This window comes from Malus domestica, chromosome 06 (assembly GCF_042453785.1).
Source record: "Malus domestica chromosome 06, GDT2T_hap1".
NCBI lineage: Eukaryota > Viridiplantae > Streptophyta > Magnoliopsida > Rosales > Rosaceae > Malus > Malus domestica.
Window position 1 is genome coordinate 648,791 of NC_091666.1, and position 24,061 is coordinate 672,851.

Genomic DNA, 24,061 nt, shown 5'->3' on the forward strand with positions numbered 1-24,061 from the left:
ATAAAATGGTAGGAGGAACTAGTGGAGATCATTCGTGATAAATTCGGATATGAGTTTATTGAATTTGCGGTCCGTCGCCCATCTCTATCTTCCAATTTTAGTTTTTTTTTTTCTTTTATTTTTGCTTTTTTCGTCAATATGCAAGCATCTGTCATTGTTTTTTTTTTTTTTTGTCAAACAAGCATCTGTCATTGTTTGTCCCCTTCAAAGTTTCAGACAAAACAAATATTAAAGGAATTTCTTTTGCGAGTCCCGACTAATTTTCTGAATCCAAAGGAAGCGGAGAAAGGCGGAATCGGAGAAAAAGTCCGAACAAACAAAAAATATCAGCAGCAAAGTAACTGATTAACAGGTGACCGGGAAATAAAGATAAAAATAATATAGGACAACCGGACAAGTCAAGAACTTGGCAGCTTCAATCATTTAAAAAAAAAAAATTAAAAAATTGGAAGCAATCTACATCCACACACACTCTCTGTCACTCTCTCTCACCGTTACAGTGGTCCTCTCTCTCTCTCTCTCTCTCTCTCTCTCTCTCTCTCTCTCTCACTGTTATAGTGGTAGTAGTAGGAACCATTTTTAAATGTTCATCTGTCCTTTAAATTAATACATGAAATTTTGGAAGTAGGGCATTTGTTGTACTGATTTGGTGGGTTTCTGTTCTGGTTGTGGGTGTGCTCCTGCTCCATTGTTTGACAATTGTCCGAGTTATCCGGAACCCAACTCAGTTTGGTAGTTAGAGAGTGAGTGAAGTGGCTGACGGATGTTGAAGGGTTGTTGGCCAACTGCTTCTTAAACCCATCTCTTTGTCCCTCTGTTTCTCTTCTGTCTTCTCTCCAGATTGCTGTGGATCGATCTCGATTGAGAAAATGAATCTGAGGAGCCATTCTGGATCTTAATCTGCAAATTATATCAGTAAAATATTGCAAAACTTGAGGCTGGATTTGTCTCTATACCAAGATTCCGCCTAAGACCAGCCAGCTAGCCACCGAAGCCAGTCCTCACCCATCACCCATTTTTAGGATATTTACCCTGCTGCTCTGGAAGTACAGATTGCAGTGCGCGCACACACACACACACTCTCTCTCTCTCTCTCTCTCTCTCTCTCTCTCTGACCCCCTGAAGGACGAGGTAAGCATCAAGCATCTTAATTTGAAGTGCTTATGGGAGATGCAATTGCAGACCTATTTACCCTTTTGGAGTGAGGAGTGGCTACTTATGAGTGAGTTGGATCTGGGTCTTGTTTGAATGATTTTTCAAGTTTTCTGATGTGGCTACATTTTCGTTTCAGGTAATTTTTGAGATTGGGGGTCTCATTCGTTCATTCGTTTTTAATCATAATTCGTTGGCGAAAAGATGAAGAAGGGAGCCGTGCTGGTGGCTATTGCTGCTACAATTGGTAACCTCCTGCAAGGATGGGATAATGCCACAATTGCCGGTACTTATCCGCTACAGATTTTCGATATCAGTATCTTTTCGAGTTTAAAACCAACCCATGTTTGAAGTGAATTTTAAGCATTTCCCAGTCACAGTTATTTTATATGGTTTGTTCATTTGAATCACAGTTTAGAGCCAATATATAGTTATTTCTTGCCTCTATGTTTCCAGGGGCTATTGTTTACATAACGAAAGAATTCGACTTGGGGAGTTCTTTGGAAGGCCTTGTTGTGGCCATGTCACTCATCGGAGCAACAATTATTACAACTTGCTCAGGAGCCATATCAGATTGGATTGGTCGGCGGCCAATGTTAATAGCATCCTCAGTCTTTTATTTTGTGAGTGGTTTGGTAATGGTGTGGTCACCCAATGTCTATGTACTATGTATAGCAAGGCTGTTAGATGGATTTGGAATCGGCCTAGCAGTTACTCTCATCCCACTCTATATATCTGAAACTGCCCCACCAGATATAAGGGGATCCTTGAATACTCTTCCGCAGTTCCTTGGTTCAGGCGGCCTGTTTCTGTCCTATTGTATGGTTTTTGGGATGTCACTGATGGACTCACCAAGCTGGAGATTGATGCTTGGGGTTCTTTCCATCCCCTCTTTGATCTACTTTGGGTTAACAGTGTTTTACTTGCCTGAATCTCCTCGATGGCTTGTGAGTAAGGGCAGGATGCTTGAGGCAAAGATTGTTCTCCAGCAGTTACGTGGCACTGAAGATGTTTCTGGTTTGTTCCATGCTATTGGTTTGCCATATTTTGTTTGTATGCATAGATCCGCTTCCAGATTGCTTAGAATCCATCTCTTGTTACAGTGGACCACTTCTTAATTAGTGTTGACTCATACATTGAATGGCGCTTGGTATTGCATACTAAAATTCATATCACAAATTCATGCAGCATTCACTGAAATTTAGTCTGATAAACCAGAGCGTTTAAAAGGCTGCATAATATCTTTATGTGTAAAAGATGCTCGGATATGCCTTCATTACTTCCTTTGGTTTCCCATTTAATGCTATTTTTATTTAGACAAATAGTTTTTCACATGTATAAAAATGGTTTAGACATTTTAGTTAATTTTTACTAATGCTCGTAGGAAACTGTATTACTTATGAAGAAATTATGTTCTCAGATGTTTTCTGTTTAGCATACCACAGCTCTCTGGTTGTTATATATAAACATAATAGAAAAACAAGTAGGAAGGTATGCACATGTTCACAAGAAGGTCCAATGGTTTCTTTCATTTTTTTTCTATTTTTTTTTTATCGAATCCAAACGCTTTCTTGAATAATGCGCAGATTGTTAGATGTTTGCTTCACATAAAAATCTGATTCGTCATCGCTGTTTCTACTTTTTGTTTTCACTTGCTTTGCCACGTATAGATTAATGCTCAGATTGTTATATGTGTGCTTCACCTCAATATTGTTTTTGTAAACCTGTTGATATTGTGCTAGGCTAGGAGTTCTAAGAGTGACAAGTACACTCAAATCTCAGATTAAGCATTTACATAACTGTCTGCATGCATAACCTGTTGATTTTGTGTAAATCTATGCCCCTTACCGTCAATATTGTCCACATTCATATCATAATTCATGCAGCATTCACTGAAATTTAGTTTGGTAAACCAGAGCGTGTAACAACAATGACAACAACAACAAAGCCTTATCCGACTATAAGGATGCATAATATCTTTATGGGCAAAAGGCTGCATAATGTCTTTATGTGTAAAAGATTGCTCAGAGATGCCCTGATTACTTCCTTTGGTTTCCCATTTAGTGTTATTTTTTATTTAGGCAATTAGTTTTCAGCTGTATAAAAATGGTTTAGACATTTAATTAATTTTTACTAATGCTTGTAGGAAAATGTAGAAATTTTCGCAGATGTTTTCTGTTTAGCATACTGCAGTTCTGTGGTTGTTATATATAAACTTCAATAGAAAAAACGAGTATAGGAAGGTATGCAGATGTTTGCACAAGGTCCAAAGGTTTCTTTGATTTTGTTTTTTGTTTTTTCGATCGAATCCAAACATTGAATAATGCTGAGATTGTTATATGTTTGCTGCACATCAATATTGTTTTCGTAAACCTGTTGATATTGTGCTAGACTAGGAGTTTTAAGAGTGACAAGTACACTCTAATATAAGATTGAGCATTTATAGAAATGTCAAGCTTTTCTATTTGTGTAAATCTATGCCCCTTTATTGTAAATGTTGCTAACACATATGGTTTATAGGTGAACTGGCTTTGCTGGTTGAAGGTCTTGGAATTGGGGGTGAAACATCAATAGAAGAGTACATAATAGGCCCAGCTGATGAGCTTGGCGATAGTCAGGATCCAGCTGACAAAGATAAAATCAAGTTATATGGACCTGAAGAAGGCCTTTCCTGGGTTGCCAGACCTGTCACTGGACAGGGTTCTCTTATTAGTCTTGTTTCTCGCCAAGGAAGCATGGTAAACCAGGGCGTGCCTTTAATGGACCCTCTTGTCACTCTGTTTGGTAGTGTTCATGAAAATTTCCCAGAGACTGCAAGTACCCGAAGCATGCTTTTCCCTAATTTTGGCAGCATGTTCAGCACAGCAGATCGGCCTAAGACTGACCAATGGGATGAAGAGAGTTTGCACGGGGAAGGTGAGGGCTACGGATCTGATGGTGCTGGGGGAGACTCAGATGACAATTTGCATAGTCCATTGATTTCACGTCAGGCAACAAGTCTGGAAAAGGATTTAGTGCCCCCTGCTTCCCATGGCAGTGCTCTAAGCATGAGGCGGCACAGCAGTCTCATGCAAGGAACAGGGGAGACATCTGGCAGCACAGGCATCGGTGGCGGATGGCAGTTGGCATGGAAGTGGTCTGAGAGAGAAGGCGAGGATGGAAAGAAGGAAGGAGGATTTAAAAGGGTATATTTGCATCAGGAGGGAGGCCCAGGCTCCCGTCGTGGGTCCCTTGTGTCACTTCCTGGTGCTGATGTTCCTACAGAAGGTGAGTTTATCCAGGCTGCTGCTCTGGTTAGTCAGCCGGCTCTTTATTCGAAAGAGCTCATGGATAAGCATCCTGTTGGACCTGCAATGGTTCATCCAGCAGAAACAGCTTCAAAAGGACCAATATGGGCTGCTCTGCTTGAACCAGGAGTTAAGCATGCATTGTTAGTTGGAATGGGAATCCAGATTCTCCAGCAGGTAGTAAATCATTACAGATAATTCTGAAGTTTTTATCTCTATCTTTTTATAAACAATAATTCTAAATACATTCACGGTTAAAGTATCTCCCTTTTTGGGCAATTAGTTAAGTTACTCTCTTTTTTCAGTAGGTAATTAACCTCAATTTGTAATCTTCACTGGGTTAAGGCTAATGACTGAAGTGTTAAATAATTGTGCAGTTTTCTGGCATAAATGGGGTTCTCTACTACACTCCTCAAATTCTTGAAGAGGCAGGCGTTGAAGTACTTCTTTCAGACTTGGGTCTCAGTTCAACGTCTTCATCCTTCCTTATAAGTGCATTCACAACATTGTTGATGCTTCCTTGTATAGCTTTGGCCATAAAGCTCATGGATATCACTGGTCGAAGGTGATTTATTCTTCTCTACTTTTATTTGTTTTTATAATCTGAGCTCAAACTCTTCGGTTAGGGGGGGCTCACATTCAAGGTCATATCTTTAGCTACATCACTTATTAATTGGAATAAGTGACAAGGAACATGTGTAGAGTTCAAATGTTAACTGGTGCATTCCATGTTGCAGGATGCTGCTGCTGACTACGATTCCAGTGTTGATAGTAGCACTCATCATTCTCGTGGTTACCAACCTTTTGACCTTGGGTTCAGTTCTTCATGCAGTACTATCAACCACTTGTGTTATCGTCTATTTCTGCGTCTTTGTCATGGCATATGGGCCAATTCCAAATATCCTGTGCTCCGAAATATTTCCCACAAGGGTGCGTGGCCTGTGCATTGCCATCTGCGCCTTGGTGTACTGGATTGGGGACATCATCGTCACTTACTCGCTACCTGTGATGCTTGATTCAATGGGCCTATCCGGTGCCTTTGGGATTTACGCAGCGGTTTGTGTCATTTCTTTTGTATTCATCTTCTTGAAGGTTCCGGAAACCAAAGGCATGCCCCTCGAAGTCATCACCGAGTTCTTTTCTGTTGGTGCAAGACAAGTTGCGGCTGCCAAAAACGAGTAATTGCAAACTCGTGCAGTGTTACTGTGGACGTCCATCTTGTCAATTGCAGTGCATTTGAATATTCAAGCAGGTTTACTCTTCAATTTTGATGCGTGTATGATAAAGTAGCTCGAGTATTTAGGATTGGAGATTATAGAGTAAGAAAGCTTAGCTGACTGGGTTGAGTCGTTGACTCTTCAATTTTCATGTCCTTATTTAAATAAACCATATTCAAGAGCCAAATGTAGTACTGGATTTGCCGAGTGTTTTTATATGGGGAGTCAGATATCTGGCGGGAATAGGGGAAGGGGGGGTCTGGAGATTCTTAATATGGAATAAATTAAATAGTGACCTTTAAAATCTTGTCAAACCTACTAGGCCATCTCCAAGGGAGTGCTAAAGGCCTCATTTGATTATCATGAAGAAAATATACCTCTACTAGTCCGCACAAAAATGATAAGAAAAGGGACGATTTTTCTTCGTGAGTAATCTTTAATTTGGACAAAATTGGGAGTTGTCATTCATTTCTTCCTTTAAAATGTCTTTAATATAGTGAATAGTCTTATCCAAGCTAATCCTCTCTATGAAACGAGGCCAAGGGGTTCAATATGTAGTGTAGAATTATCTTCCCTCTAAATCTCATCCCCTCCAATCCCCTCCTCACTCACTTTTTTTTTTCCTTCTGTTTTTCTCTTTATAAAAAAGTCAACATTAGATATTAACATGACTTAATCGTGATTCGTGACCGTTCAAATAGAAAAGAACTGAAAAAGAAGAGAATTTGGAGAGAAGAGAATCCGTTCAATATTAGCCAATTTTCCAATAGTGTGCCAAACATAATCTCTCAAAAGAGTCTCGAGATGTCACTTAGTACTATGGTCTAATAGTATTCATCTTTATTTGTAAGTGAAATGTTTTAGGTTCAATTTTCCCAAAAGACGAATTTAAATCAAATTGTTGCTAGCCTATTGTGAAACTAAACTCACTCCCTCCTCTTTAAATTAGATAATATCGTTTGTTTAAAAAAAATATTGAGCAAAAAGTGCCCCAAGGGGCCGCCCAAAATTGTATGGCTCGTCACTGTGCAGTGGTCACCAGATGAAAAGTTGTATGGGTAGTGGGTAACTATGAGTCAGTGTGTCAGTGTGGCACACTGCATCAGTTATCACACATGTGCATAAATTTTTCATTCCCCAGATTTTCTGCGTTTGAATTTGCGGCCATGAGGGTGCCACCCCCCACTGGGATTGTTGTAGATGATCATGAGCCCACAAGGTTGTTGCAGTGGACACCAGTTATGTATTCGTGCATAGTCTAGCTTCGTCTTCCTTTATCTTCTTTCATCATTTGGCGACCCGCTCCACCCATTCAGTTTCGTGTTGAAACTTGACCTCGAGCGGTCATCCATTGCAGAATTAGTTGACAAATTATTGGAGATGAGAGAAATTGCTGAGGAATGTATCAGATGGAAGTTGTGAATGATATATGGAACTCAATGCACACTATTTGTTGATACGTGAAGTTGAAGATAAGAGGTGTCACGTTAATAAAATTTTAGTTAGAAATTTAGATATTTGCTCATAAATCGACACACATAACTCAATTTGAAAAATGATTAAAGGACAAAATTATCACATCGATAAGAATTTAATCAGAAATCTGGAGAGTTGCTCACGAATTGATACGTGTAACTTGAAATCATATATGATTAATAATTAAGATTTAATTTTGATAAGGTGTCGTGTGAACTAAAAGCTTATGCGAAATCTTGCTAATTTCGACAAAAAAAAAAAAAATCTTGCTAAATGGCTCTCAATTCTACACGTGTCATATCTGAAATCATATGTTGAATGTATGAGTAATACACAATAATAGTTTAATTATTTTAAATAAGGGAGTTTTAACAAAAACATTTCCGATACTGTTCACTTTTAACGAAAAACCACATTTTTACCTTTAACTGTCACTATTTACTATACCTTTAAAAAGGGTTTTTCGTTAAAAGATAAGTTTTTTTGAACTTTTCGTTAGTTTTCCTTAATTGAATCATGTGAATAATACATAATAGTAGAATGTATAAGTGTTATACCATAGTTTTTCTCAATATACTAAAAATCAATAAATATTGAAAAGACTAAAATATAGCTCCTACATAATTGGAAATGAAATTATAATCCGGCACTTATTCTTTAAAATATATATTTTTTGATGAAGTAAAGTGAAAAAGAGCTCGAGGCTATATTTAGCTTGGCACTGCTGGAGACGTAAAGATTTAAGATAATTTTTATGAAAAAAGATTTTGGTTAAGTTTATTTTAATAAAAAACAATGTTATAATTTTATTTAATAAAAAAGACTTAAATTTTAATAAAAATGACAAAAAAACTTAAAACTTAAATGAAAAATACATAATTTTAATATTAAAAAAATTAAAATAAAAAAAACTGAATCGCATGAACTGTTTATGAAACTTATGATATTGTTTATGAAACTTAACGGTACTACACTATTTATGAAACTTAATACACTGTTTATGAAACTTAACGGTTCTACACTGTTCATGAAATTTAACGGTACTACACTATTGGTAGATGAAGATTAATTATATATGTAGTTATATAATAATATATATGTGTAAAAACAATAGAAAATTCCTAATCCTCCTTTTGCGTATGTAATCTACAAGGGACGAATGTGACTAAATTCTTGCACAAGTAGTCTAAATACAGATGCGAAGAAAATATTGAAATATATAAAATTGTTAGAGAGAAAGAGGAGAGGCGTTGTCAAGATAATTTGAAAAAGGGAGACTTTGGATGCGGTCCCTAGTTATGAATAGTCTTTGACTGAAACCTTGTTGGTTTTCAATTTTTGATCCAAGTCCCTGAAATTAATTGATAATTTATTTCTATGTACGTTACTATATTTTTTAAATTAAAAATTAAAATTTATAGTTGTTTATAGTAATGAGATTTTAAATAAAAAACCATAATTTGTGGGATTAAAAATATTAAAATATAAATATACTATTGTGTGTGTGTGTAAACATGGGTACATTCATAAAAAATAACCAAAAAATTATTGTATCAAAACATGGATACATTCTTCAAAATGGGTACATTTAGCAAAAATAAAAATGGGTACAAATAAATAAAAAAATATGGGTACAATACAAATAAAACTTTAAAAAATATGGGCACAAAAAGAAATTAATATATGGGTACAAATTAAAACTGAAAGGAAAATTGGTACAAATTAAAAAAGGGCTGCAAATTAAAAATGGGTACAAACTAAAAATAAAAATATATGATAAAAAATTTAGCCATAAATATAAATATACTAATTGTAATATTTTTAATATTAAATGAATATATTTAGAAATAAAAAATATTTTATTATTGAAATAATTAATGATATTATTAATACAAAGGACCTTGATCAAAAATTGAAAAGTAATAAAGTTTTAATCAATAGAGTAGTAAAAATAAGGATGAAAACCTAATTACTCCTTTGAAAAATCATATTGTTAATCATGAGATATTGCCTGAACAACATCCTCAAAATATTTTCTGAGACTTGGATGATTCAGTTTCACCATAACTACTAACTGACCTTCGCTGTATTCAAGCACTGAAATCAGTAAATTTAAATTTAAACACAAAAGATAAAGTAGGGGAGTACGCACCATTGTAGAGCGTGATACTGAGATCTACTAGAACAGTAAGAGATGAAACTACAACACCGTTCAATATACATTTCATCCTTTAATTTAAAACCGGTATCTGAACTGGCTACATCATATCCCAAAACTTGAAATTCTCAATTAATATCTAGACCTGCTAATTACATACAACTCAGAATTCAAGCTTGTGTAGCAATTTGACAGACGACAAATACAAACACAAGCCAAGATCATATTCAGTCATGCATTTCCTCATAAGGTGGCACACTGCGAGATGAATTTGGGGCACGTTCTGATAATGGTGGATTGAAGTTACCTGATTGCTTATTGATGCGGCTTTCTTCTCCACGGTCAGGTGACTTTGGACCTGACTTGAATGCATTCGTAAAATCACTATCATCGCTAGAGTCATTCACTAACCTGTTCAACTTTTGCTCCTACGAAATGAAAATCCAGAAATTGTCAAGATGAATTATTGCAATATTAGTCGAAGCAATGGAAATTCCTTTCCCCTTGTGCCAAAAACTGTGATGATGAATTACAGATACTTACCCTCTGCAGTGCTTCATGCTCAGCTTGAATTCGAAATGGAACACCGTGTTTTTGATACACATTGTTTTGTGCCAAGTCTTCGTCAATGTCACCAACAGTGGTTGCAAAAGGATGATTGGCAGGAATCCACCTAACCGTATCAGGGTCAACATCCGGCGGTATTGAATCCCCTTCCTTAAGGAAAATTGTAGGTCTCTTCCACTGGTAAGCGCGCGACCTCCTTTTCTGATGGACAACTTGCTGCTCCTTTGTAAGCGTAACAGGGGCTAGGCGATAAACCTTTCCGCACATCTCTACAGTTGAATTTCCTTTACCAAGCTTGACCAGTGGATTATTGAACGGGTCATCATACTTGAGAGGCGTTGAACTGTGAAATAAACGATCGGAATTTAAGTCTTCACAGTTATCGTCTCATCAAAGATTATTATACAAAGACCATGAGAAAACAAGTGTGATAAGGATTGAAATCATACATGCCTCTTCTATCAGACCTAAGCTGGCCGCGTCTAACAAGATCAGCGACAGAGCCAGGGCGGTCGTACTTAGATTTCCTAACCACAAACACTCTCACAGCAATGACCACAAATGCAGTTGCTATACACAAACCAATTGCCAAATCGAATCCCTCTCGTTGTCGCATCTGATCATTATCCCGAAAAGAAAGCATATTACAGTTAAACCAGTCGCAATGCATAGACCGCAAGCCAATGTACACGTTGTACAGACACTGAAACAAAAACCCAGCAAGAAAAAAACATTCCCGTAAGAGAAACCCTAATATTAGTAATGAAAATGTTACCGAAAAGACCAATGGGGTGACGGAGCTGATCATTCCCTGCAATTTTCCGATTGAGTCTTTGAGATTTGTTATGGTAATTTTGTTCTCAGTCTTCGCTACCTCACCATTAGGAGATGTGTGGTCGTCACCAGCAGAACCAACCGAGCCGTCAATGGCTCTCGGTGGAAACCTCTCACTGGATTTCAGTCGCCGAACCCGGCCGAATTCGGGTCTAAGTTTCAGTAGGAGTGAAGGGGTCCGATGGTTTGAGTTTGAGCCCCAAATCGAGGGCTATGATTCGGAATTCAAAGCCAAAATTAAAACGGTGAGAAATTGAAACAAATAATTTTGTGAAATTTGGTATCGTGATTGCAAAAAGCGCCATGTATGACAGAGGAGATGAAAGCGCGTTCAGAAACATACCTGGAAGGATAGCAACTGGAATTGGAGAGAAGAAATGGAAGCCATTACATTAGAGGATGACTGGGTCTGGTGCTTCAGTATCATATCTGAGAATGAATTAGAGCAATTTATTTTAATTTTTGCTAAATTAGCTAGTAAATAGTGTAAAAAAACACGAAGAAGATATTTTAGCTAAGTATTTAATTACGAGTTTAAAAAATTTAAACGACTTTACAGATATTATTCAACTCATACAGCTCTATACGCATTCAATTATGATTGAATTTTAAGACGATTTTTTAAAAAGAAAAACTTTAATTAGAGAGATTTTATAATGTTTTTTAAGCGTTAGAAAATTACACCCCAACTCCTAGTAATTTTACCTAAAGTTCACATAAAATGTATGATACTTCAGTAAACTTTATGGATTTATAAATCTTTCATAGTCTTTCAAAATCTTAAAACATCTCCATCATCGAAATACTGAGATTTTAACCGATATAAATCTTTCAAAATTTTAAAACATCTCCATCATCGAAACACTGAGATTTAAATGAATAATTTTTAGGTATTAACTAATTTTTATTCTTGAAAAAAATAAATTTATTAAAGGAAAAAAAAATCTAGGGCCACGAATAAATACTTAATCAAATAACTTAATTTTAAATAAGAGTAAACTGTCGGTTTACCCCATGAACTTTCACCTCACTTTTGATTTCCCCCCTGAACTTTTCCATTGGAAAATTAAGGACTCAAACTAATTTTTTTAGCCAATTTGCCCCATACCGTTAGTTTTTCATATATTCCATCCATATTTCCGTTAAGTGAGACCATGTGCACAACATGTGAGGGTAGTTAAGTTATTTCACTCTTAAAAATAATTAAAAAACTGAAAATAATAAAAAAAGCAAAACTTTCCCTCTATTTTTTCCCGCTAATTCCTATCCTCGATTTTATTTTTCCCTCTCATTCCTATGCATAAGAAATGACATATGGTGTTATTGTCTACCATTTTTATTTTCTCTAACAAATTAATAATTTGACAAATGCTAATGGTGCTATTGTCTCCAAAGCAGTGCATTAATATAAGAAACCCTAGTATTTTTTATGGACATGTTTCTTATATTAATGCACTGCTTTGGAGACAATAACACCATGAGCATTTGTCAAATTATTAATTTGTTAGAGAAAATAAAAATGGTAGTACATGCTTCAAAAAAAAGATTAACTTAGCTACTTATGAAGACAATAACACCATATGTTATTTCTCATGCATAGGAATGAGAGGGAAAATTAAAATTGAGGATAGGAATTAGCGGGAAAAAATAGAGGGAAAATTATTATTATTATTTATTTTCAGTTTTTAATCATTTTTAAATTGAAATGACTTAACTATACTCACATGTTATGCACATGGTCTCACTTAACGGAAATATGGATGGAATATATGAAAAACTAACGGTAGGGGGCAAATTGGCTAAAAAAATTAGTTTGAGTCCTTAATTTTCTAATAGAAAAGTTCAGGGGGGAAATCGAAAGTGAGGTGAAAGTTCAGGGGGTAAACCGATAGTTTACCCTTTTAAATAAATCAGTTAGCTTTAATTATAAAGATTCACCAAAAGCACCTTTTGCCCTTCTAAGACCTCCCAAATGAATTTTTATCTTAAGATAAATAAAGAATATTAGTGAATTTTTATCTTAACAGTGGAGTTGATTTTTTTAATTCTTTCTAAATTATAATTTAAAACTCATTTTGAGAGTCTATTAGAGATTTAAAAATGGAGTAAAGTTACCAAAATAACACAGGGCGGCCAGTAGTTTGAGATAAATTTTAAGCTTGTATTGGGAAGAGGATCCTCTCCTGAGCTCAGGATGGGGGTCATTCTGATCACGAAATTCGGACTGTTCAAATTTAATCCAACAGCTCGAACTAGGAGGTCATTTAAAAGTTATAATAATTACAATCGTTAGATTAAATTTGAACGGTTAGAATTTCATGATCAGGACGATTCTCATCCTGAACTCAGAAGAGGATCCTCTTTCCTTGTATTGTACATGGTATGGTATGAGGATAGTTAATAGAGGCAGAAATGTCCCAATGAATCTTCTTGACCCCTCAAAAAGTTGGACTGCTTTGCCAAGTCTCCCCAACTAATCCTTGTTTTATTCTTCCTTCTTTTAAACAAACAATATTATCTACATTAAAAAGAATCTTAATGTGATTTAAATTTGTGTTTTCGAAATTGTGTTTTGGGAAATTGACAGTAATTCTCCGAAAAATTACCGCCAAGCAAAGTTTAGCAAACAAGGATTTTTGTATGTTTACCACCACCGTCGCTGACGCTGTCTCCTTCTCCCTCAGATTCAAAGTCATAATTCTACTTCCTTGAGATTCAAAATCAAACCTTGAGAAGCCTAGAGGGCCCAAAAGCCATGGCAGTTACTTACGCTGCTCCTTCCTCACTTATGCGTTTGCTATAAACCCTAATCCCAATTTCCTCCCCTCCCACTCAAATTAATTGTTTCTCCCTCAAAATTCAAACCCTTCTGAATTTCCTTCTCCGCTACACGAACTTATGGGCACAGGTATCTCCCATAAACCCTAATTATTCGTTGCTTTTTCTTCATACCCTTTGGCTTTTGCTTCTTCACATTTAGATGCTATAATTTGGTAATGTATTTTGACGATTTTTCGAAACAAAATTAGTGGTTCTAATTGCATTAATCATTTGCTTACTCTTGCTTTAATTTGTTTATAAACATTTTCTAATTTGGTTGATGAATTCCAGCTCGTAATTTGACGGAGGAAGAGAGAAAGAGGGGCAGGGAAATTACTTGGGATGATAAGGAAGTCTGCGGGCACTATTTGGTTCGGTTTTGTCCGTTCCATCTCTTCGCCAATACTCGAAGCGATCTAGGTGCATTGCTTTTAAATTTCGTGTTGAATTGCACCTGTTCAAACTATTTAGTTGCTGAGAAAGAGCAAGCAAGAAATGTCTGAATTGGGATTCGATTCCCGAATCATTTGCTTTTCGGATTTTTGGAGAGTATAACACATCACTGACACCAAATCTTTTGTTTATCAGGACAGTGCCCTAAAATCCATGACCCGAAGTTGAAGGAAAGGTGACTAACTGGACGTTTTATTTAGATTAGGATTTTCTTGTGGGAAGTGTTTCTTGAGGTGTCATATTACCCTTTTTTTATACATCTAGATCGAATGCAATTAAAGGAATTATCTTTTCTTCTTTCATGTTAAGTTAATTGGTTGTACTGGATTTGCTACAAAATATCCATTTTATGCATACAGATTCATACGTGTGGAAAAACTTCAAAATACTTCAACCAATTGCATGTCGCATGTTGCAATACTTCAATGTTGCTCCAATGTATGCATACTTAGCAGGTTCATACATTTGTGTACAATTGCTTTCATTAAGCGTTTATAAGAGTATCTAGACTGTTTGTTGAAACTCGAAGTTTAGTTTTCAAAATCAGATGATAATCTGAGGTCATTAAATACGCTTTCTTCCCTTTCATCAGAATTTTACAAACTTACTGACTGCCTTTTCATCATAAATCCATCAGCTGCTGCCTTTTATTTTCCTTCAAGGACCCCCTTTTTCTACCTGCTATTGGACTGATTATTTTCTCCCTTTTAGTTTTGAGTGTTACTTTTTATTTTCTTATTATAGTTTTGAGAAGTCACCACAGCATGATGCATACGTGCCCAAGTTTGAAGCCGAACTTGCTCAGTTTTGTGAGATGTTGGTAAGTTGCACTTCTTTCCATTTTTTGATGATCAGGAATTATTCACCTATATTTATGCTCAACAACAACAACAACAACAAAGCCTTTTCCCACTAAGTGGGGTCGGCTATATGAATCCTAGAACGCCATTGCGCTCGGTTTTGTGTCATGTCCTCCGTTAGATCCAAGTACTCTAAGTCTTTTCTTAGAGTCTCTTCCAAAGTTTTCCTAGGTCTTCCTCTACCCCTTCGGCCCTGAACCTCTGTCCCGTAGTCACATCTTCGAACCGGAGCGTCAGTCGGCCTTCTTTGCACATGTCCAAATCACCAGAGCCGATTTTCTCTCATATTTCCTACAATTTCGGCTACTCCTACTGTACCTCGGATATCCTCATTCCCAATCTTATCCTTTCTCGTGTGCCCACACATCCCACGAAGCATCCTCATCTCCGCTACACCCATTTTGTGTACGTGTTGATGCTTCACCACCCAACATTCTCTGCCATACAACATCGCTGGCCTTATTGCCGTCCTATAAAATTTTCCCTTGAGCTTCAGTGGCCTACGACGGTCACACAACACGCCGGATGCACTCTTTCCATCCAGCTCGTATTCTATGGTTGAGATCTCCATCTAATTCTCCGTTCTCTTGCAAGATAGATCATAGGTAACGAAAACGGTCGTTTTTTGTGATCTTCGCTAGATTGCTCCGGTCATTAGTGTGGATAAGTATATAAATGGATAGAGATAGGAAAGCAAACACAAGATGTACGTGGTTCACCCAGATTGGCTACGTCCACGGAATAGAAGAGTTCTCATTAATTGTGAAGGGTTTACACAAGTACATAGGTTCAAGCTCTCCTTTAGTGAGTACGAGTGAATGATTTAGTACAAATGACATTAGGAAATATTGTGGGAGAATGATCTCGTAATCACGAAACTTCTAAGTATCGGAGTGTGGTGTCGTCTTGACTTGCCTTATCTGTCTCATAGGTAGATGTGGCATCTTCTCTGGAAGTACTCTTCCTCCATCCAGGGGTGGTATCTTTAACTGGTGGAGATGCACAAGGTAATGTATCAATTTCACTTGAAGCTTACTTGTAGTTTCAGGCTTGGTCAAGCGCGATACAAACCATGTAGTAGGAGTCCCCCAAGTCGCCGAGCTAGGGGGTCTGTTGAAAGAGGTGACAGACAAGGTAAGCAATCAGAGCTCCGACTGATTGTTCACCTTCTCCCCATCTTGCAGCAGCATGAAGGATAAAGAGAAGAAAAATGAGAAGAGATGATATGAGATACTTTTGCTTTTGAAGAAGTAACTTTCCACAGGCTTATTCTTGAACTGAGCTGGAGGGTTTTCTGGTTTCCTCCAGAGTATAAGGCCGACTGAAGAATTTGAGGGTCAAAACAAGTCCATCAAATCTAGAGTACGTTCCACCCTGCTGATATGGGATACTTTTGCTTTTGACAGAGTAATGGATGTATCGGCACGTGTGCTGTTACGCTTGTCTCCACATGCTTCCTTGTATCCTTCGCACTTGCCCTATCTGTTCCTCAAGCAGATGCGGAATCTTCCCTGGAAACATAAGATGTTGAAGATGAGTACTCGAGAGCAATGCCAGGTAAGTAATCAGGTAAGGGGTTCCAGGCAGTCAGTTCCTGGCTGGAAGCTTGATTCCAAGTGCTGACTGATTGCTCTCTTTCTCCTTGTCTTGCAGGTAAAAACAAGGCCAAAAGAAAAAACAGGGAAAAAGCATGATATGGGATACTCTTGCTTTTAACCCTGATGATATGAGATATTCTTGCTCTAGTATAGCTTGTTTGCAGAGGTATTATCGGGGGGAAAGAAAGCTGAATATTTCGAAAGGCTTTGTTGGGAGTGCCCTCTCAGATATGATGAAGGGTTGAGCATTTTTGCAGGTCTGCCTGTCCGTTGGGGATGGAGGTCGACATATATAGGAGTCTCCCTAACAACAAGTAGTAATGCTATTCCTTTACCCTGCTTGGTCATAGCACGGTAGTGGGAGCTGCCAGTTTCACATATTTTAACTCTGTCAGAGCACTTTGAAAAAGTGGTCTGTGGTATCTGGCTCTCGAGATTCGGAGAACGATGCCTCTTCGATTTTTGAGAAAGCAATCATGTTGGGGGTCTGACTCTCGAGATTCGGAGAGCAGTGTCTCTTCGATTTTTGAGGAAGTAATCATGTTGGGAGTTTGGCTCTCGAGATTCGGAGGGCGGTGCCTCTTCGATTTTGGAGCAAGCAATCTTGTTGGGAGTGTTGTCTCGAATGTGAGTAAAGGTTGGACATGTTTGCTAGTCTACCTTGCCACGAAGCACAAAGGTTGACACATAGGGACTTTCCAATTATCCAGCAATGGTACTGTTCCTTTACCCTCTCTTCGATTTTGAGAAAGTAGTCATGTTGGGAGTCTGGCTCTCGAGATTCGGAGGACGGTGCCTCTTCGATTTTGGAGCAAGCAATCTTGTTGGGACTGTTTTCTCGAATGTGAGTAAAGGTTGGGCATGTTTGCTAGTCTACCTTGCCACGAAGCACATAGGTTGACACACAGGGACTTTCCAATTATCCAGCAGTGGTACTGTTCCTTTACCCTTGTGGGTAATAATATGGTAGCTAGACCTTCAAAATTTATGTGTCTAAACTTTGTTAGTGCTGTTTCTTTGCTATTCTTTTACCTTTCTTGATCAGAGCGATGTAGTGGGAGCTGCAAGCTTCACGTGCTCAACTTTGGCAGAGAACTTTGGCAAAGTGATCTGTGGTACCCATGAGTTATTGTTGCGTGTGGGAAGTGGGTGATTGAACAGTAAGATTCATGTGCTTTCTACTTCACCAGAAGTCTTCGACAGAATGCCCATAATTTCTGCAAAGCTGAGTGTGCGTGTGACAGGTGCTGACAAGGCTAGAAAAGTAGGTGCCTCTTTGATTTCTGAGATCGGCCCTCGTGGTCTCTGAGCAGCCCAGCTTTTGAGAAAGCGAGCGCCTCTTCGATTGATTCGGAGAACGGTGCCTCACCGATTTTTGAGAAAGCAATCATGCTGGGGGTCTGGCTCTCGAGATTCGGGGAGCAGTGTCTCTTCGATTTTTGAGAAAGTAATCATGTTGGGAGAGTGGCTCTCGAGATTCGGAGGGCGGTGCCTCTTCGATTTTGGAGCAAGCAATCTTGTTGGGAGTGTTTTCTCGAATGTGAGTAAAGGTTGGGCATGTTTGCTAGTCTACCTTGCCACGAAGCACAGAGGTTGACACACAGGGACTTTCCAATTATCCAGCAATGGTACTGTTCCTTTACCCTCTCTTCGATTTTTAAGAAAGTAGTCATGTTGGGAGTCTGGCTCTTTAGATTCGGAGGATGGTGCCTCTTCGATTTTGGAGCAAGCAATCTTATTGGGAGTGTTTTCTCGAATGTGAGTAAAGGTTGGGCATGTTTGCTAGTCTACCTTGCCACGAAGCACAGAGGTTGACATACATGGACTTTCCAATTATCCAGCAGTGGTACTGTTCCTTTACCCTTGTGGGTAATAATATGGTAGCTAGACCTTCAAAATTTATGGGTCTAAACTTTGTTAGTGCTGTTTCTTTGCTATTCTTTTACCCTTCTTGGTCAGAGCGATGTAGTGGGAGCTGCAAGCTTCACGTGCTCAACTTTGGCAGAGAACTTTGGCAAAGTTATTTGTGGTACCCATGAGCTATTGTTGCGTGTGGGAAGTGGGTGATTGAACAGTAAGATTCATGTGTTTTCTACTTCCCCAGAAGTCTTTGACAGAATGCCCATAATTTCCGCAAAGCTGAGTGTGCGTGTGACAGGTGCTGACAAGGCTGGAAAAGTAGGTGCCTCTTCGATTTCTGAGATCGGCCCTCGTGGTCTCTAGGGAGCCCAGCTTTTGAGAAAGCGAGCGCCTCTTCGATTTCTGAGATCGGCCTTCGTGGTATTTGAGCAGCCCAACTTTTGAGAAAGCAAACGGCTCTTCGATTTCTGAGATCAACCCTCGTGATCTCTAAGCAGCCCAACTTTTGAGAAAGCAAACGCCTCTTCGATTTCTGAGCAGGCGCCTCTTTGATTTCTGAAGCTCCGTCGAGTGCAGATTTTTATAGGGGCTGGCATTAAGTTCCAAAGCACACTTGAATCTCCACCAGTAGAAGCTTCATTCTTGCACTTCTAAGATCTTGATTTGTCCGACCTCTTCTCTCTTCAACACCTTTGAAAATGTCTGGTCCCTCCGACCGTCGTTTTGACTTGAACCTTGTTGAAGAGGCAGCCCCGCCTTCTCCAGACAACATATGGCGCCCATCCTTCGTCTCCCCAACTGGTCCTCTTACCGTTGGGGATTCCGTGATGAAGAATGATATGACCGTTGCGGTGGTGGCCAGGAACCTTCTCACTCCCAAAGATAACAGACTACTTTCCAAACGGTCTGATGAGTTAGCTGTTAAGGATTCGCTGGCTCTCAGTGTTCAGTGTGCAGGTTCTGTGTCTAATATGGCACAACGCCTATTTGCTCGAACCCGCCAAGTTGAATCATTGGCGGCTGAAGTGATGAGTCTCAAACAGGAGATTAGAGGGCTCAAGCATGAGAATAAACAGTTGCACCGGCTCGCACATGACTATGCTACAAACATGAAGAGGAAGCTTGACCAGATGAAGGAAACTGATGGTCAGGTTTTACTTGATCATCAGAGATTTATGGGTTTGTTCCAAAGGCATTTATTGCCTTCGTCTTCTGGGGCTGTACCGCGTAATGAAGCTCCAAATGATCAACCTCTGATGCCTCCTCCTTCTAGGGTTCTGTCCAGTACTGAGGCTCCAAATGATCCCCCTCCGGTGCCTTCTCTTTCTGGGGCTCTACCGACTGCTGAGACTTCTCCTAAGCAACCTTTGTGAAGGCTCCCTCTTGTGTGTTTATTTTGACTCATGTATATGTACATATTTGTAGCTTATCGGGGATATCAATAAATAAGCTTTCCTTCATTTCAACGTATTGTGTTAAATACACCAAAGCCTTCTTCGCTAAGTTCTTTGAATTTTCTTTTGTTGAAGCTTGTATGTTGAAGCTTTCTGAGTGGAGCATGTAGGTTGGGGTAGTGTTCCCTTAATTTCCCGAGTGAGGAAAACTTCTTGGTTGGAGACTTGGAAAATCCAAGTCACTGAGTGGGATCGGCTATATGAATCTTAGAACGCCATTGTGCTCGATCCTGTGTCATGTTCTTCGTTAGATCCAAGTACTCTAAGTCTTTTCTTAGAGTCTCTTCCAAAGTTTTCCTAGGTCTTCCTCTACCCCTTCGGCCCTGAACCTCTGTCCCATAGTCGCATCTTCTAATCGGAGCGTCAGTAGGCCTTCTTTGCACATGTCCAAACCACCGTAACCGATTTTCTCTCATCTTTCCTTCAATTTCGGCTACTCCTACTTTACCCCGGATATCCTCATTCCTAATCTTATCCTTTCTCGTGTGCCCACACATCCAACGAAGCATCCTCATCTCCGCTACACCCATTTTGTGTACGTGTTGATGTTTCACCGCCCAACATTCTGTGCCATACAGCATTGCCGGCCTTATTGCCGTCCTATAAAATTTTCCCTTGAGCTTCAGTGGCATACGGCGGTCACACAACACGCCGGATGCACTCTTCCACTTCATCCATCCAGCTTGACCTATATTTATGCTCAATGAAAATAAAAATATTCACCTGTATTTCTTTGTCATATCGCAGGTGATGGATTTGGATAGAAGAGTAAGACGTGAGCGAGAACACCGTCACCAAGAGGTGGAACCTGCACTACCACATCCACTGTCAATTGAAAAGTCCAAACATTTGTTTATTTTGGAGGATAAGTTAAAGAAGTTGCTTGAACAAGTGGAGGTCCTTGGTGAATCCAGCAAGATGGATGAAGCTGAAGTGTCCGTGAGAGAGGTGTCGCTATTCTTGCCTGATGTATATGTTATAATGTTAAGCATTTGTTTCCAAGTTTTGGGGGAAAAAAAAAAGAATAAAAAATGGTGTGGACTAACAAATATTTTAATCCTATAACAGATGTCCAATAAAATTGTTGTGGAGAATCCTCAAGTTGGTCAGGGCCGTCAGGCTCAGGGTGGTTCAAGTGCCCCTACTCTTTTTGGTAATATCCAAACAAACTGGTCCAGTGTTATACTCCAGCAGATCTCAGTCTACGGTATAGCTGCTGGTTACTGCTTATCTGCCTCATTGCTTTCCATTATCAACAAGTGGGCTGTCGTGAAATTTCCTTATCCTGGGGCCCTAACTGCGTTACAGTATTTTACAAGTGCTATGGGGGTCCTTGTATGTGGCTGGCTTAAGTTGCTAGAACATGATTCGCTTGACCTTCTTACTATGTGGCGCTTCCTACCAGCAGCAGTTATATTCTACCTCTCTCTCTTCACCAACAGTGAGCTCCTTCTTCATGCTAACGTTGACACTTTTATTGTCTTTCGTTCAGTTGTCCCAATCTTTGTTGCAATAGGAGAGACTCTCTTCTTGCACCAACCATGGCCATCAATAAGGACATGGGCCTCACTAGCCACTATTTTTGGAGGAAGTGTGATTTATGTGCTTACAGATTACCAGTTCACAGTCACGGCTTATAGTTGGGCTCTAGCTTACTTGGTAAGCATGTCCATAGATTTTGTCTACATAAAGCATGTGGTAATGACCATCGGCTTAAACACATGGGGTCTTGTATTGTATAACAATCTCGAGGCTCTCCTACTGTTCCCGCTGGAACTACTTGTAATGGGTGAATTGAAGAAGATTAAGCATGAAATCACGGACGAATCAGATTGGTATTCTTTTGATGTGCTTTTGCCAGTGGGGTTATCATGTTTATTTGGTTTGTCTATCTCTTTCTTTGGGTTTTCTTGCCGAAGGGCAATTTCTGCAACTGGATTTACTGTTCTTGGTATAGTGAACAAGCTATTGACTGTTGTGATTAATCTGATTATTTGGGACAAGCATTCAACCATAGTTGGCACAGTGGGGCTGTTAATATGTATGCTAGGTGGTGTTATGTATCAGCAATCTACAAGCAACAAGCCTAAGGTTGTAAATCAGGTGAAAGCACAAGAGGCAGAGGAAGAACAACAAAAGTTAATTGAGATGAACTCCAACTTAGAAAGCAATAGCAATGAGAAATGGAATGCTGAATCAGAACAGGGAAATTGAGAGAAGGAATTTTCAAGAGGTAATATTGTTCTATACTTTGCTTCTGGGTTTTAATTTCCTCTGGTCCAAAATTTATTGATTAGTAAATCTCCGGTGGGAACTTCTCATCGAGATGACTCAAGTTTCAAGCTTCACAGAATGCCTGTGATGGATATGTGGACAAAGATAAGCATTCTCATGACAACTTGGTTAATTGAATTAGTTGTTAGCCAGAAAACTCTCTGTACTGATAATTTTATTGTTCAAGTCGAGGATACTACATTTATTCACCTTGGGAACACGCTGTCAGACGAAATTTTGCATTCTTTTGTTTTGTAAACTTGTATTCATCAGATCAGATAGTCTCGTCTCAATAGCAATACCATATTTCTTTCCTATCATCATAGATTCATAGCTTATTGCTTTTAACTGTGTGCTTGTTAAAGTAACGGAAGGCAGTGTTGGCTTTTAACTGTGTTTAATTCGATTAAAAGTTTTGAGTGAGCATGAACGGGCGTAGTTAACTAGTTTTAAATTACCAAATTGTAATTGAGAGGGAATTTTTTGTTATATTTCCGAATATGTTCTTGTTTACATTTTTCGTTGCTATCTAGTTTTAATAGATGAGCAAATAACCCCCAATTTATGGTCAAATTTCAAATCTTCCCCTCCTCCCCTACATAAAGATAATTAGACAAACTTGTGGATTGATGCACTATATAGGCTTGGTAAAATTGTTAATGTCTTAAATTATTTGAACTACCCTATCTATAAAACTTGGTACCTTCAAATGTTTTTAATTCAAAAGGTGATTTTCTCCCCATGTGACCATGTCCTACTAACTTGAGGGCTTAGGCTGTAATTGTATCTCAACATGAGGCGAAATTTTTTATTGTGACAGGAACACGAGTGGTACATCACGTGTTTTTATGTAAGTGGTGGAAAATTTTATTTTTTAAATTATTAACTTTTTAACACACATATCATACCATTTGTATAGTGACACGTGATATATCATCTCGTGTGCCGATCATACTGAAAAATCTCTCTAGCATAAGGTGACTATGAATTGTTCATTCATCATATAAACAGTCATTTTAAAGTTGTATTCATAAAACCCAGGTCCATTTAACTCATTTATTTTCAATAAATTTGTTTCTATTCAATAAATGGGTAAATAAAAATTTTGGAATAAAAAAAAAAGAAGTTGGCCCGGGGGATGAGTAAATGGGAATCAAAACACTAATCGTGCTGTTAAGTATGTATAATTTATAAACTTGACACACAATTATCAACTAAGGATCTGTGGCGCAATGGTTTGCTATCCACCGAGAAATGTAAATCAAGGTTATGCAAAGCTCAACTCGGCCTGCCTTTCTTTTGGTGCCTTTGTGGCTAGGTTAGTGATGTTTCTGTGATGCACGACTCGTGAGGGAGCCTGCTTTGTAAAGTTGCATTGCTCTGTTATTCATTTCTTTGGCCTTATCTGTGGTTTTAATCAGAATATCAGTTGACTTAAAAAAAAATAAAAAACCAAAATACATTGTCCAACACAAAAGGGATTGATAATAAGTGATCTGAGTCATTTATGGGTTATTTGATAACTATTTTGTTTGTAGTTTTTAATTTTTGTTCATTTCTTTTGAAAACTGAAATCTTATTTGGTAACTATTCTCAATTTTCAAAACAATGAAAACCTCATGTATATGTGTGTGTGCGCGCGAGCGCGCGCGTGGGGGGTAATTTTGACATTTCGGGCGTTCAATACACTATCGTGAATGCCCACAATGATATTGAAAACATTGGTAGATTTTTCAATACCCACACAGATTGGATTTTCAACATTGGCAGATTAATGAAAACATTGGCAATGTTGAGATGTGGACTTTGGAAATGAAGGAGATCGTTTTTCAAAAGATGTATTGTAAATTTCAAACTGTAGTAATATGGAGTTGCTCTATAAATAGAGCGCTCCGACTGCTGTTAAAAGATAGAGTGATATACTGAGAAGAAAGGAAAGATTAATAACTTCAGTATCTATTCCTCCCTCTTTATTTGTCATCCCCTTATGCTATAGTTTCAATGTGATACTAGAGTGGCTAATTTCTCTTGTTTTAAAGGGTGTTCTAGGG

The 24,061-nt window shown here is 38.4% G+C and overlaps 3 protein-coding genes across 4 annotated transcripts; 2 read left to right on the forward strand and 1 right to left on the reverse strand.

The window, feature by feature from the left end:
• The first annotated feature begins 20 nt into the window (after positions 1-20).
• Positions 21-5,843, forward strand: LOC103436710 (monosaccharide-sensing protein 2). The gene is made up of 6 exons (XM_070823906.1): positions 21-1,131; positions 1,292-1,438; positions 1,609-2,169; positions 3,673-4,616; positions 4,817-5,004; positions 5,177-5,843. Exons 2-6 carry the CDS (start codon positions 1,357-1,359, stop codon positions 5,619-5,621), a joined length of 2,220 nt encoding a protein of 739 aa, XP_070680007.1. The 5' UTR covers positions 21-1,131; positions 1,292-1,356; the 3' UTR covers positions 5,622-5,843.
• A 3,484-nt stretch (positions 5,844-9,327) lies between these two features.
• LOC103409403 (protein MULTIPLE CHLOROPLAST DIVISION SITE 1) lies at positions 9,328-11,196 on the reverse strand. Its single transcript, XM_008348224.4, has 5 exons — positions 11,035-11,196; positions 10,633-10,902; positions 10,307-10,473; positions 9,834-10,200; positions 9,328-9,718 (listed from the first exon to the last, which is right to left on the reverse strand). The coding sequence occupies exons 1-5, from the start codon at positions 11,116-11,118 to the stop codon at positions 9,518-9,520; spliced, it is 1,089 nt and encodes a 362-aa protein (XP_008346446.3). The 5' UTR covers positions 11,119-11,196; the 3' UTR covers positions 9,328-9,517.
• A 1,943-nt stretch (positions 11,197-13,139) lies between these two features.
• LOC103436711 (GDP-mannose transporter GONST3) lies at positions 13,140-22,330 on the forward strand. 2 transcript variants are annotated; one of them, XM_008375165.4, is made up of 6 exons: positions 13,140-13,599; positions 13,803-13,931; positions 14,100-14,139; positions 14,709-14,784; positions 20,484-20,684; positions 20,805-22,330. In XM_008375165.4, exons 1-6 carry the CDS (start codon positions 13,590-13,592, stop codon positions 21,948-21,950), a joined length of 1,602 nt encoding a protein of 533 aa, XP_008373387.3. In that variant the 5' UTR covers positions 13,140-13,589; the 3' UTR covers positions 21,951-22,330. The 2 variants fall into 2 exon arrangements, with proteins under 2 accessions (XP_008373387.3, XP_008373386.3); XM_008375164.4 differs by having other exon boundaries at positions 13,175-13,599; positions 20,484-20,705.
• The last annotated feature ends 1,731 nt before the right edge of the window (positions 22,331-24,061 follow it).

What these genes read in the sequence shown, in the direction of transcription:
- LOC103436710 (XM_070823906.1), top strand. Translation starts at nt 1,357, where the DNA reads ATGAAGAAGGGAGCCGTGCTGGTGGCTATTGCTGCTACAATTGGTAAC. An exon ending in TGGCACTGAAGATGTTTCTG is followed by an intron (nt 2,170 to 3,672) that starts GTTTGTTCCATG and finishes TATGGTTTATAG; the next exon opens with GTGAACTGGCTTTGCTGGTT. An exon ending in ATGGATATCACTGGTCGAAG is followed by an intron (nt 5,005 to 5,176) that starts GTGATTTATTCT and finishes TCCATGTTGCAG; the next exon opens with GATGCTGCTGCTGACTACGA.
- LOC103409403 (XM_008348224.4), bottom strand. Translation starts at nt 11,118, where the DNA reads ATGATACTGAAGCACCAGACCCAGTCATCCTCTAATGTAATGGCTTCC. An exon ending in TCCAGTTGCTATCCTTCCAG is followed by an intron (nt 10,903 to 11,034) that starts GTATGTTTCTGA and finishes TCCGAATCATAG; the next exon opens with CCCTCGATTTGGGGCTCAAA. An exon ending in AGCATGAAGCACTGCAGAGG is followed by an intron (nt 9,719 to 9,833) that starts GTAAGTATCTGT and finishes TTCATTTCGTAG; the next exon opens with GAGCAAAAGTTGAACAGGTT.
- LOC103436711 (XM_008375164.4), top strand. An exon ending in CTCAGTTTTGTGAGATGTTG is followed by an intron (nt 14,785 to 20,483) that starts GTAAGTTGCACT and finishes GTCATATCGCAG; the next exon opens with GTGATGGATTTGGATAGAAG. An exon ending in TGTCGCTATTCTTGCCTGAT is followed by an intron (nt 20,706 to 20,804) that starts GTATATGTTATA and finishes ATCCTATAACAG; the next exon opens with ATGTCCAATAAAATTGTTGT.